At 42.8% G+C, this 12,977-nt stretch overlaps 1 protein-coding gene across 1 annotated transcript in view; it reads left to right on the top strand.

Annotated features, from left to right (window-relative positions):
- The first annotated feature begins 217 nt into the window (after nucleotides 1-217).
- Nucleotides 218-12,977, top strand: part of WASL (WASP like actin nucleation promoting factor) — a 50,331-nt gene continuing 37,571 nt past the window's right edge. The window contains 1 exon segment of the mRNA XM_058023100.1: nucleotides 218-621. Coding sequence (XP_057879083.1) covers nucleotides 508-621 — 114 coding nt within the window. The 5' untranslated portion in view covers nucleotides 218-507.

The raw sequence follows: 12,977 nt of genomic DNA, 5'->3' as shown, positions 1-12,977 counted from the left end.
TCCTCCTCTGCCCCCGCGGGCCGCCCATGCCCATGCCCGGCACCGCCCGGCCCGGCAGGTACCGAGGGGGCGGGCACGGAAGGCGACGCCCTCCCCTCCCCCCGCACGGCGCATGGTCGCGGCGGCCGCGCGCTCGCCGGGCTCCCCCTTGGCTGCCGCGCGCCGTGGTCTCGCCCGCCCCCGCTGCCATGTTGAATCGCGCGGCCGCCGGGGCCGGGCCGGAGTTGGAAGTTTAGGGGCGGGAGCGATCGGGATCGGCCCCGGCGCGGAGCGGCTCCGGCGCGGCTGCACGGCTGCCCGGCACCCCCTTTCCCGACCGCCCACTTCCCCGGCACCCTGCCCGCCGCCCCTCTTTTCTTCCCTCCTTCCCCGGTCCCGCGAAGAGGCTCAGCGATGCGGCTGCTGTGAGGCCCCGGCAGCGGCGGCGGAGGAGGAGGAAGGGGAGGAAGGGGCCGCGGGCGCCATCGGTCGCAGGGCGGCGAGGGCAGCGCCGGGCCGGCCCCGGCCATGAGCGGCGCCCCGCAGCAGCAGCCCCCGCGGCGGGTCACTAACGTGGGCTCGCTGCTGCTCACCCCGCAGGAGAACGAGAGCCTCTTCGGCTTCCTCGGCAAAAAATGCGTGGTAAGTCCCGACCGAGGGGGCGAGGGGACTGGGGCACCCCCAGCCGCCCCACCAGGGCGCGGCGGGTCGGGGCCCGGGGCGGGCGGGGGCGTGTGAGGACAGCCCGGCCGGGCGCTGGGAAGTTGAGGCTGCGGAAGTTTCATCCTGCTCCGCTGCCCCGTCCCGGCGTCGGGCGGGGGGCGGCCCTCGCAGGCCTCGCTGCCCGCCCGGCTCGCCCGCAGCGCAGGGCGGGGAGCGATGAACGGCGGCGGCGGCCCCTCGGCCCGCCCGGTCCGGCGGGGCTGCCGGCCCTGAGCGCCGGGCCCGGCCTCGCTCGCTTCGGAACCGGGCGCGCCGGGCGGCTCCGAGAGCGCCGCGGGCACCGGTGTGGGCGCCGTCCTTCCGCGCCCCGCTGCCCGTCGGCACACGGAGCTCCCGGGGCTCCCGCTGCCCTGCCGCCGACACGGGCGCTGCCGGGGAAGCCGCCGCAAAGCAGCAGCCGCGGGGCTCCGGGGCCGTAAAAGTTCCATTGCTCGGCGAGGCTGGGACGGACCCCAGGTGCACCAGCGGTACAACAAAGCAGTGTTGCACCAACTTGTAGGAAGGCTCGTATCAGTGCTAGGCCTGCCTTGGGTTTAGTCTGCGCTTTTCTTAGCGCAAACAACAAGTTCGTGTACTCAAATACTGCATATTTTCCTATTTCTATATCCGTAAGTTCGGTTTCAGAATACCTTCTTACATGTAACGTAAAACTGTACTAAAACTACTTATCTATATTAAAGAACTATTTGAAAGCTTCAAAAGATAAATGCTTTCACTGGAAAAGAAGCTGCTTTTTTAAAAATAGTGATTTTCAGAACAATGACTATTCTGGTGCATTGTGTCCTGTACCTAAAATACTATTAGGCACTTGCTGTAAAGTTATGGAGAGTGTTTCATGAACTTAAAACTGTGACTTAAAGCAGGATATCCGTGTAGTCATATTGATTCCACATGACTCTCTGGACTTTGAAATGGTATGGTTGATCAAACTGCTGAGAGGAAAACATAAGATGCAAGGGAAGAGGAAGTAGAGAATATTTACATTGGGGTGGGTTAGATAAGATGCTTTCACAGTAACTTTCAGTGTGTCAGAAGGTATGACCCCTAAAGTATATGTTTTGAAAAGTATAAAATTGTAGAAATGCCTCGGTTAATTTCAGGCAATGCTTCATATCTTCTACTTCTTTGCTAAGAAAGAAAAAAACCCAGTATCACTTTTTCTTTAAATATAAAAAAATAGTGCATGAATTTGTGTGTAAATTGATTTTCAGTTTGCTTTTCTGTAACTTGATTTTTTTTTCTTGTCAGATGAACACACTTTTAATTTCTGTTATACTCAGCTGTAAAACTCACCTAGTTAAGCTCCCAAATTTTCTGCATAAGTAGTATGTTGAAAGCAGACTGGAGGTAAAATATCTTCACAGGATCTGGGTGTCATGGGATTTACAGCTTGCTTGAAATTACACATTCTTCTGATTTACACACAATATTGGATGACTTTCCAATTGAGGTTCTTCAAATTGTGGTCCGTTGTTTCCTCTTTTCCCATCCCGTTGTGCTCTCTAAGTTAATCATAGGCTTATTTTAGTAAAGTTGAGGTTCTCCACTCAGTCTTGAGGACTTAAGCACTGAAGATCTAGAGGTATTTAACCAGGCTTTTTTGGCTTACTATGTGGCATGAGCCAGAAATTGAGAAACAAGTGCACAGATGGAATATTCTGCCCCTTGGAGGGCGCTGCCTTAAGCAGGGAAGTGGAATGGGTACCTGGAGATGGTAACAGCCTCAGCTGTCTGACTTGAAACCACAGTGTCTGCTGGGGTGCAGTAGGACTCCTGGTACTCTTGACCTTCCAGCTGCACTCAACATGCTGTGCTGATAAATGCCTTTTTGTTCATGATATTTGATCTCATAATATCCATGTTTGAATTACTCAGTAGTGAAGTTTCTGACTGTAAGTGCTGCTTTTTAAGAAAGAGAACTCACAAAATTTTCCTAAGATGCTAAATGCTTGCTCTTGCAATCACCTGAAATATCTGGGCTGCCTTGCTGCTGTAGGTGATGTTTCTGTCACTGGGGCATGGAGAGGCTGTTGGATGTGTCAGCCACATTGACATAATTTTAGGTTTTGTTTGACTAAATCTCATGTTTAGATCACTACTGCATTGAACACCAGAAGAAAGTTGAGCCATTAAACCATGCTCCTAAGATACTCTTTGCAGTAATAATTTATAGAGTTCTTAATGGATGCCATAACACTGCTATCAGGCCTGAAGGGCTTAGTTAAGAAAGCATGTGGTGCTCTGAAATTTATTTATTTTAATCTTTCCTTTATTTCTGACTGGTAACAAGGCAGCTATTTTGAAATAACATTGAGGATTCAATTATCTGATTTTTGTTCTATGGGAAAGCAAAGGAATATATCAAAGTATATAACTTTGAGTACTCACAGTCTGTGAACTCGGAAATGGACACAGGTCCAGTGGCCTCTTAAGTAATGATCCCTGATAGAAAAATTTCCTGTGAGAGGGGGAAATGCTGAAGAGCCATCACTCTGTGTTGCTGAGGTTGGTACCATTCTGCACACTACTACTGGTCCTTTGAGAAACTCACTAATAGGCAAGTGTACATACAGAGGGTAATTGGTTTTCTTCTCTACTCTTTTTTCCTCTGTACTTGCTGAGCTGTAAAATGTTTATCTGAATCTACAAGCAATTAAAATACCTTTGCCCGTGACAGATGAGGCTTTCAAAACCAAGCCACTGGCTAATAGTCAAAGCTGTAGCTATAGTTGATTTGGCTGAATCCAGATGTAGAATTATTTACAGAATATATCCCGCATAAAGCCCTTTAGTACTCCCATTGTTTAGGCATATAACTAATTTTCATTCAGGTTTGTGATCTTTGTTATCTAGGTCAGGTGTAAAATTTGCTCTCTTTAAAAAATTTTGAATAACTTTCTAATAATAATGTGGAAATAAAATTGTATGTACAGTTATACTAAGTGGAGCTATGAGATTAGTTTTGTGTGTATTAATGATTTTTGTAGTTATGCCCAGCTTAAAAGTTTTTGCATAAGTTCTGATTAGTTATTAATCATTACTTTAAATAATGATGAGTTTTGTAAGAAAAAGTAAATGCTAGATGTCCATTTTATAATCTAATAAAGAAATAACTTCTATAATTTGCATTATTAATATTGGTCAGCAATGTCAGTAATGAAAAACTAGTTTATTCTGTAGAAATAATTTTTGAGAAACAAACCATGAGAAGTGTGTATTTGGTAGCACTAGAAGGAGGTAGAATGGAGTATGGATATTTTATGCTGCTTAGAAGTGCTACTCACCACTTGGATAAGGTGCTGGGAATATGTTGTTCTTTGTGAGATCTCGCCTGTGGTTCATGTGGTAAACAGGAACTGGTGAAGGATGCAGAAAGAGAAGTGACACAGCAGTAAGCTAACTAAGAAAACTGTTTTGGCTGCTTTTAAAAGTGCATGTGACCAGAATAAGTTTGTGTATCAGAGCCAAAGAACAAATTGCAGTAATAGCTGAGATAAAGCAAAATAAAAACTTGAATGGCAGTTATAGCTCTTAGTTGATAAGAATTAAATGTTTTATCAGGAAGGGCCTTGTAAGATTACTTGTGCTTATGAAAACAGCATGAACTAGGGCTTGAAGGTAGACTACAAGTCTGAGTAATGGGCACTTTCACGTGTCTGACAAGTGTTGGGACTCCTCAGTTTGAGTTTAGCTGCAGTCTGTACATCCAAAAAAGACTGACATTGCAGTTTAAAAAATAGTTGTCCCCTGTACAAGTAGGGAGAACTGACACATTAATTCAGTGGTGAATCTCTCATCTTTTCATTTGTTTCTAAATGAGATGTGGAGGGAAAAGATAAAGTGTAAAGGATGGGGTCTTGTGGAATAGGAGAGTATTGAGAATTACACCTGGATTTCTTTTGAGATTTGCCCTGTTCTACAAAAGACATGTAGCATCTTTAGACACATCACTAGTATCCACTAGAGTGAGTTCTCTGAACAAGTTATCAGTGATAATCTTTCATTGTAGAGAAAATGACAGTCGGTCTTGACAGTTCCTTTGAACCATACCTGTGCCTACAAAACTGATTTTCGCAGTAATGGATCATATCAGACTCCATAGAACAAGAGGTACAACCATTGTCCTTACAATAGTATGTTTCTCATGCTCACAGCTTGCTATTCATGTCTTTACAGCATAGTTCACTGCCTTAGCTTGCTTACCCATGGATGAGAAATGTTTTGAGACTGCTTGGGAACAGTCTAGAAGGCACTGCATCTCATAGCTGTATGCATTTGAGACAAAGCATCAATTCACAAAGTGTGGGCTATGGTTAAGGAGAAAAAGGCAGAAATTTAGGTCTTAAAATCCCATAATTGTCAATAAACATCACTGTCAGTAATCTAAATCTCTTTAAGATAGAAACTCAGCTAAGAGAAGTTCTTATGTTCAGTGACTAGTGGTTCTATCTCTCCTGGTTGTTCTTGTACTTCATGTGCTAGACAAACTCTTGTCTTGATATGAGGAGTGAGTCCTGCTGCAAGTTCCAGTCACTGTGTGTCTGTTGTGAAGCATTATGTATTGCTGAATGAAGGGTGATGTACTCAGGCAAACACAACCTGTACCTCACTCTGTTAAGGCTTCAGCATTAAGCTCTTCTGAGCATCTTTGTAGATGTATTTTATCTGTTTTGGAGGCTGTCAAGTGCCAAAAGTCTCTCAGCATCTGTGTGGTTAATCACATGGTCAAGTGTGCCACTCGTGCTCCTGATAAGTGCTCTGGAATCCTATGGTATACATGCACAACAGGATGAAAACAATTTGTAGTCACAAGCTGTTGTGTTGTAACTTACTGGTTTTTCACAGCTAAGAGTCATATTAAGGAATTTAGAAGAGGGCAGAGTTTTAATTTAGAATTCAGATGAACAGTCAAGTTTTGACTGCAAGTTTTTCACTAAGATGTTCAGATAGCCTAGTTCAGATTGCTTAGGAGCACACCCAAGGAAGAGGTAGGTTCTTGTTAGAAGATAAGCATTGAGTTTGCTATTTAATGCAATTTTTTAAATGTAAAGACTACTTTGGTCTTCTTTTAATGGAAAATTGATGTGATTTCTTGACCTTATCTGCTTGTAAATATTGTTTTGAATTTTTTATCACTAGAATATTTTTCTCTCTGCGTATTTCTTCTGCTTCTGAAAGATGTAGTACTAGCCGAATTTGTCACAAGTGAAGAATGTAAGATTCATCTTGTAAGAACCATGCAGTTTCAGGCTAAAAACATGAAAATGGGGAATGCTCTAATTTTAGATCTTGAATTTCTTTTTTTGAAAGAGTTCTGGTACTTCTGCCTGAAAAAACTCACCTGTTTTTTCTTTAGAATTCCTATGACCCTTATTGCTCTACTTTGTGCCAGCATTAAGAACTCCTCTACTGCTTTCATTGATAGTGGCTGCAGGTGTCAGCAATGGCAGCAAGTGCCACTGGCAGCTTCTGGCTTAGTGCTGGAATGGATGGAGTGAAGCATTGAAGATATTTGTGTGTGATGAGTGAGTGCCACCTAGGAACTTTGTACTAGTTCATCAACTACCATGAAAAAAGGCTTGGTCCTGTCATTGGCTTTTTATAGGCAGAGCTGTCTGTACGTGGGGTTTGTGGAGCTCTAAATGCTCTGTTTGCTGAGATAATTTGCTGTTGACTTGAAGCTGTGTGGTAAGATTTATAGTGTCCTCTCCTCCAGTGAGTGCATTTCATAGGCTTGTCTCTTGAGGAATCTTTGTAGTACAGAAATAAAACTTAGCATACAGGAGACTTATGGTTTCATTACCTAATACCTAGATAATAAAATACAGGAAGCAACGAAAATGTGTCACAGGCACTTAGGCAGAGTTGCTGATTGGTAGGTTAGGAGGTTAGGGTACAGTTTCTTGAAGAAAGGCTGACATTGTGTTGCTTAGCACAGAGGGTTTGTTTTTTTTTTTTTTTTTTAATTGGCTAGTTGGTTCTCCTTGTAACAGTAAATATTGCAGAGTGGCTTTAGTAGAACTAGAAGTTGTGCTTCATGGGTGGTTTTAAACAGCCCGCTCTACTGGGACAGGGCTCAGATGCTGTACAAGATAGTTTAGTTTCTCCAGGTATTTGCTTGGGTGCACTGCCACACCATCTTTTGTGGCTTCCAGAATTGTTGGTGCCTGGATATCCAATAAAATGGGAACAATAGGTGTGACCTTCAGATCAATTGTAGTTAAATTTGAAGATCCTGAGGTGTACTGTGATCTTCGCTGGAGTGGTGTTCTCAAAGGTCCAAATGGAAAAAGAGAAGGTGCAGTTCAAACAATCATAGGGACACTTTCTTAGAAATTTGCTCACTTGCTTAATTCTTAAATTTTAGTAGTGTTTTCTCAGACACTTCTGAGTTAAAGGTAGACAGTTTTGCTGGCACCTCTTTGTGCAGTAAATGACACTTTAGGTATCTCAAATTAGAATGTCTGTGTTAAGAATATATGATTCTGGAATAAGTTCATTAAATGAATTACTCAATTCCTGTAGACATAATGTTCTGTGGAGATGATCATTGCTGGCAAGAAAACTGTTGCTGGCTGCAGAGCTCCACGACACATTTGCAGATTGCTTCTCACTTTAGGCACTTGCTTTCATACATGCATCCCCACCTTGGTGAGGCTGTTTTCCCTCTACTGTTTATTTAGCTGTCCTTAAAATCCTCACTCTTAACACAGCATTTTCTTTTTAGGTTTTCTAAGAAACAGTGTTAATACATCTTTCAGTCCTCCAGTGTGTCTAGTTTAAAGCTGAAAGATAACACTAAGGTTGTGTTTCCATTTCTGTAAGACAATTTCACACATCATTTTCCCCTGCAGAACATCTTGTAATTCAGAATCTCCCTGCATTCATCTCCTTTGCCTTCAATGCAGATGTGTTATTTTGCTTTTATCTCCCCTTGTCCATTAGCCACTATGCAGCATAAGGGGGGTATATTTAGTGAGCACAGATATGCTCCCGTATAAGCACATTTTGTATGTGAAGGTACTGTGCCTGCAATTTGAGAAACACCAACCCAACAAAAGAAAGTGTGACTTTTGCCTTTTTGAACAGCTTTGAAGACTGCTTTCTTTATTTGAACTCCCAATTATGTGAAGGTAACTCTTGCCTTTGAGATTACAAATACTTTTAAAAAATGTGTTTACTTCAAGTATTACTGATGATAATGGCTGTCCCAAATCTCAGCACTTGCTGAGATTAAGTAACAAGCCCTAGTGCTTGTCTTGCTGTCTAGGCTGAAGAGCAAGAATATTTGGAAGTGGGAATTTGGCTGTAAATCTTAAATGTTTTCTCCTCTCTCAAGGTGACAGCCAACTTACCTGTGTGTGACTTGTGGACAAGAAATTAGTATTAATTTCTTATATTTTCTGTGTTGGGGATAAAGAAAAGTGATTATTTTACAACCTGCCTAGTACCTTTTGTAACAGAAGCAGTAATTTATTGACTTTAAAAGAATTTTCTATTTTAGGAATCAATTTAACAGCTAGTTCTTTTGTAAGCCCCATTCTGCTGAGGTACCTTGAAGTCCTGCATAGTGACCTCTTCCCTCCAAATCTCATGTCTCTGCTTTCATCATGTTCTCCTTGTACTCTTAACGCATGTACTTTTTATTCTTTTAGTAAGTTTTCTGCCCTGTCCCAGTAACAGGGTTTCCTCCTTTCCTGTTTTCCTCTTGCACTTCAAGTGCTTCCAGAATTTTCCTTTCTCCCTTCAATTCCTGCATCCATAATCTGCACAAAGATCTCCAGGTAGGACTGACCTTCTTCCTCACCATTCTCCCCCCCCACTCCCTTATTCCCCCTCCTCAGTTCCTCAGCTCCTTTGTTCTTAAGGATGAGCAAGGAAGGATCTGATTTGTGTCTCACCAGATGTGTAGTCCTACCATATGCAGTGCTGGGATCGACATTTGTCTGTAGCTCAGCAGAGCACTGCTCAAGGACATTCATGAGGAGAGGAGGCAATGTCTGTGCCAGGCAGCTTTTGCTGCTGCACACATGGAGTGCGTGGAGCCTGAGACCTGCCATTACTCAGTTCTCACCTGTATTTGTCTTCACTGGCCAAAGTCATTGTTAATGTGGTTATAGGGAAGAGAGCTTCTGGTGGATATGAGAAGGGTACACAGAAACAGGAGTGTGGTGTTCCTCAGGCTTCTTGCACTGCTCCACCCTTCACTGCTGCTTCTCCAGGCAGGACTGGGCTCTCCAGTTTGTAAGCTGCTATGTTAAGAAACTGTGTACTGGAAGATACAGCTTCAGCAACTCTACAGGCTCAGATTTGAAACCACAGAACTGCTTAGTCCTGCTTTGACTGAACTGTAAGTTATTTCCTGCTCCTCTAACCATGTGACGGCTCTCTCTGAGCACAGCTAAGATGTGGTCATTCTTTCTAAGTAGACATTTTTTCCCTTTACTCCCCCTCAGTCAGCCAAAGCAAACAGAAACATCACTTGGCTTATGACACTAAATATACACAAAGGCATCCAAATAAGCTCCTCTCTCTAAAACTGTGCTTGATTCTTGTGGTTAACTGAAAAGAGGAAGAAAACTATGAACATCCTGTAGTGGTGTGTGCTCTGTGCAATACCACAGGCAAAAGCTTCCCCTTGCGTTTGCAGGGAAGGAAGCAGTAGTTTGTAACAAATTAAATGCAGGGCTATTTTTTACTTTATTTGTTTTAGGTTTTAGTTAAGAGTGTCTCAGGTATGAAATTCATTTTATAACTGGATATGCATTTATTAGCATTTATATTTTTATCAACCTGGTAATTCAAGGTTTGGGGTTAATTTTATGCTAATGTTATGTGAACCAGTATCTTTTAGCCACACAATAGTGTTGTAGTTTTGACCTTTCTTAAACAATATTGGCCTCTTTGTGTTACACTGTACTGGTGGCACAGTGCTCAGTTTGTGTAGCTGGAACTTTAAAATCTTGTATAGTTTTAAATTTAAAGAGTGATTGTGACATAAAGTGCTGGTTGCACATGGTGTCTAGAACTCAACGATTCAATGCACCATATCTTTGTTTTAAAAAACAGTTCTGTCTTTAAGAGATTTGTCCATATCATATTCAGGTGCCAATATTCCTATACCTGGGAGACTGATAATAACAGCTGATGCCTCTTCTCAGGTCATGACCTTCCTTGCCTTAATTCTAGCATCTAGATGCAACATACCTATAGTTGTGTGACAGTTTTGTTTTATAGGATGCATGGAGATGGATATGATGCTAAATATTTTGCTGGGATATGTAGATATCACTCCATGTTATGGTTTTAACTTTATCTTTTTATGTCATTTAGGAGGTCTTGCTTTGAATGCTTCAGTTTGTCATTGAGGCTTTTGCTTAACAGCCTCTTTGAACACCTCTGGTCTTTTGTGCCTGTAAATGACAGAAAAAATCCTGTTTGTTTCTCTGTCCACTTTTCATATTGTTTATGGAAATTTGTTTATTGAAAAAGTGTTCATGCTGCTAGTCCAGGCTTCACTTGTGTTACCAAGGAGTCCATCTTTTACACTGACCATACCTGTCTGGACCATACCTTTATGTTGCTGATAACATTTAAGCTTGGTGGCAGAAGGATGCATCTTGTCTTGTTTCTCACCTGTGGTGTGTCAGCCAGCTGTGCTAACAGACCTAAGTGGGGCAGTAGCATGAACTCAGGCACTGTTCCATGACTGTCCATGCTGTTCAGTTTGTTGGCACACTTCCTGGCACAGTTTTGAGTGCTAGCCTAGTAGTTGCTCAAATTTGTATGAGTGTGGTTTTTGAGATTAGAACGGTGTTAACAGCTCCTGGTACATCACATGGGGTAGGGCCATCCCTACCCAGTTTGTGTTGTGTTGGGAAGAGAGTTTGTTACTCTATGTATCTATGTATTCTTCACCATTTCCCATCATATCCTGAAAGTGGCCCAGGTCTTAGTAACTCATATTTGCACAACCAGGGAAATCTGCAAGGAGACAGAAGCTGTTCTGGGGACGGGGAGATGTGAACTGTCTCTTCTAGCATTGTCAGTAGCATGTAGATCACAGAATAAGTGTCAGCTCTGCTGCTGTGCACGTTGCTGTCTGCTTTGACATTAAGTTCACATCAAACCTGTTTTTCCTGCTGGCAGCAAAATTCAGTATTGTCTTTCTGCTCCTAGAAATTGCTTTTGGAAACTGGAGAAAATGTAGGTGCCTAGAAGTTTACAGCAGACAAAAATGTGCCTGTGCACTAATCACCTGCTACAGTGGACAAATTACCAATTCTATTTGATACTGATACTGTGAACACAAGCTCATAAGGTTTCTGATCTCTGATTCCAGGAGGGAAAAAAAGATTTTACCTTCTGGTAAGGAGATGTAGCTGACTTGTAGCTGTGCTTCTACTGAGTGCATGAGGTACAGCAAGGATGACCTTAAAGGATGCTGCATTTCTTTTACTTCACTTGTTTGCAGAGCAATGGCCTAAGAAAATGTATCCTGTCTAAAGGTTTCTTTTCTGATGTGTAGTTTGTAAGTCATTTAAGAAAAGTTCTGTGCATCTTCAGAGCCTCCAGGGATGTGCTTAGTTCTCTTAGAACCTTAACTGCATTTTGGAGTGTCATAGCAGTTTCCCATCAGCTCAGATGCAGTAATTTGTTTCCTGATTGAGCTCCAGAGGCCATTCCAGGATGTCAGGTAGTGTAATTAGTGGTAGTTTGATCATCACATATTCTGTCTATGCTAGTATCTCATCTTAGTTGTTGGTTCTGTTTGGGGTATAAAGGTATGAGCTCAGGAAACTTTTCAGTTTGTTCTGTCTTCTATGTCCACGAGATCAGCTAGGCAGTCTTTGCATGCCTCAGTTCTGTGAACACTTCTCTCAAGTTTTTATTGTACCATTTTTCCCCTTGAGTGTCTGGTTATTCCCTCTCTCCCTTCATGCCATATTTCTTTCCCAGTGTCACTTTTATAAGTCAGCACTGGCAGGAGCTGGTCCCCTGATGAGGCTTGGTGCTGTGCAAGCAGTTTTCTCCTACAACAGGTAGTATTTGGTTCAGGGCAGCTGAGTGGTTTTAGGCTTTATTTCAGGATGGTGGCTTGTATGTCTGTTCTGGCTGCAATAATTGTTTTAGCAATGAGATGATGCAGTACCAATATCCATTTGACTGGAAATAACTTCTCCAAGGACACCACATACAAAAAAAATACCACTATGATGTAAGTCTGAATTAACAAAGGTTGTTTCATAGTTGGCTTACTCCAGATAAACAAATCAGCCTTGAACACAGATGTCTGCCATGCATTATCAAGGCTGTTTTTCAATTCAGGTGCTCTGGGCACTTTTGGTGCAGCATGGTGCTTGGTGTGTGAGAGTAACCTAGTCCTGGAATGAGCTGGCTGACATGTTACTTCTTGGAGTCTGGAATTCTGCAGAGGACTGTTGCATTTCTTGCAGAACTGAAGCTTTTATGTAGGGATTGGCAGATTTAGAGATGTTAGTTCCACATAATCTAGTAAAAAACTCTCAAGCTGTGTATAATATCACACCTGGTGGATGGCAGTGGCATTCTGAAGGATGCACTTTTGAGTAACAGATGTTCAATGGGACACTTCTGTTGGTGAAGCTGAGTGGCTCTCAATTTATTCTGTAAGTCTGCTCTGTGTGCCCAGGAATGGATACGAGACTATCAGGAAATCAAGATTTTTCTATTTAGCCCAAACCCTTCATCCCCCTGCAAGGCTTTCCCAAGATCCAGCTGTGTTACTGGTGCTCTCCATCACCATCTTCCTATAGGAGTGCTTGTACCACGGCCTTAAAGCTTCTGGCAATTCATCTCCTCGGCCTTTTGAGGACCCAGTTATACAGACTTAAATCTGATACATATACAGTCAACCATACTGAACTTCTAGCAATGCATTGCTATTATGGAGGTCCCACACCTGTAATAATTTATTGCAGGAGACTGGGAGAGGTATCCTATTTCTATATTTATGTAAAGTCTCTTGAGGAGAGTGTAATTTTTCTTGAATTCTGTGTTATGAGATAACCAGCTTGTTTTTTCTCTAAGCTGTATACTCATGGGAATGATATTATCTTTCATACGCTCAACATCAAGAGTTTTCTGTTTCTGTATTAACAGATTGAGGCTGTTCAGGTGCTCAGAGCAGCTGAAGTAGTTGATCACAAAGGAAGGGAATATCCACACAAAAACTGGAAGTCCAAAGTCTGCTTTGACAAAGGGTACCTTCTTTCACCCATTGGGATTTAGGGTGC

Source organism: Melospiza georgiana, chromosome 4, assembly GCF_028018845.1.
Source record: "Melospiza georgiana isolate bMelGeo1 chromosome 4, bMelGeo1.pri, whole genome shotgun sequence".
Lineage (NCBI taxonomy): Eukaryota > Metazoa > Chordata > Aves > Passeriformes > Passerellidae > Melospiza > Melospiza georgiana.
The sequence above is the reverse complement of the archived record's forward strand: the minus strand, read 5'-3'. Positions and strand labels throughout refer to the sequence as shown.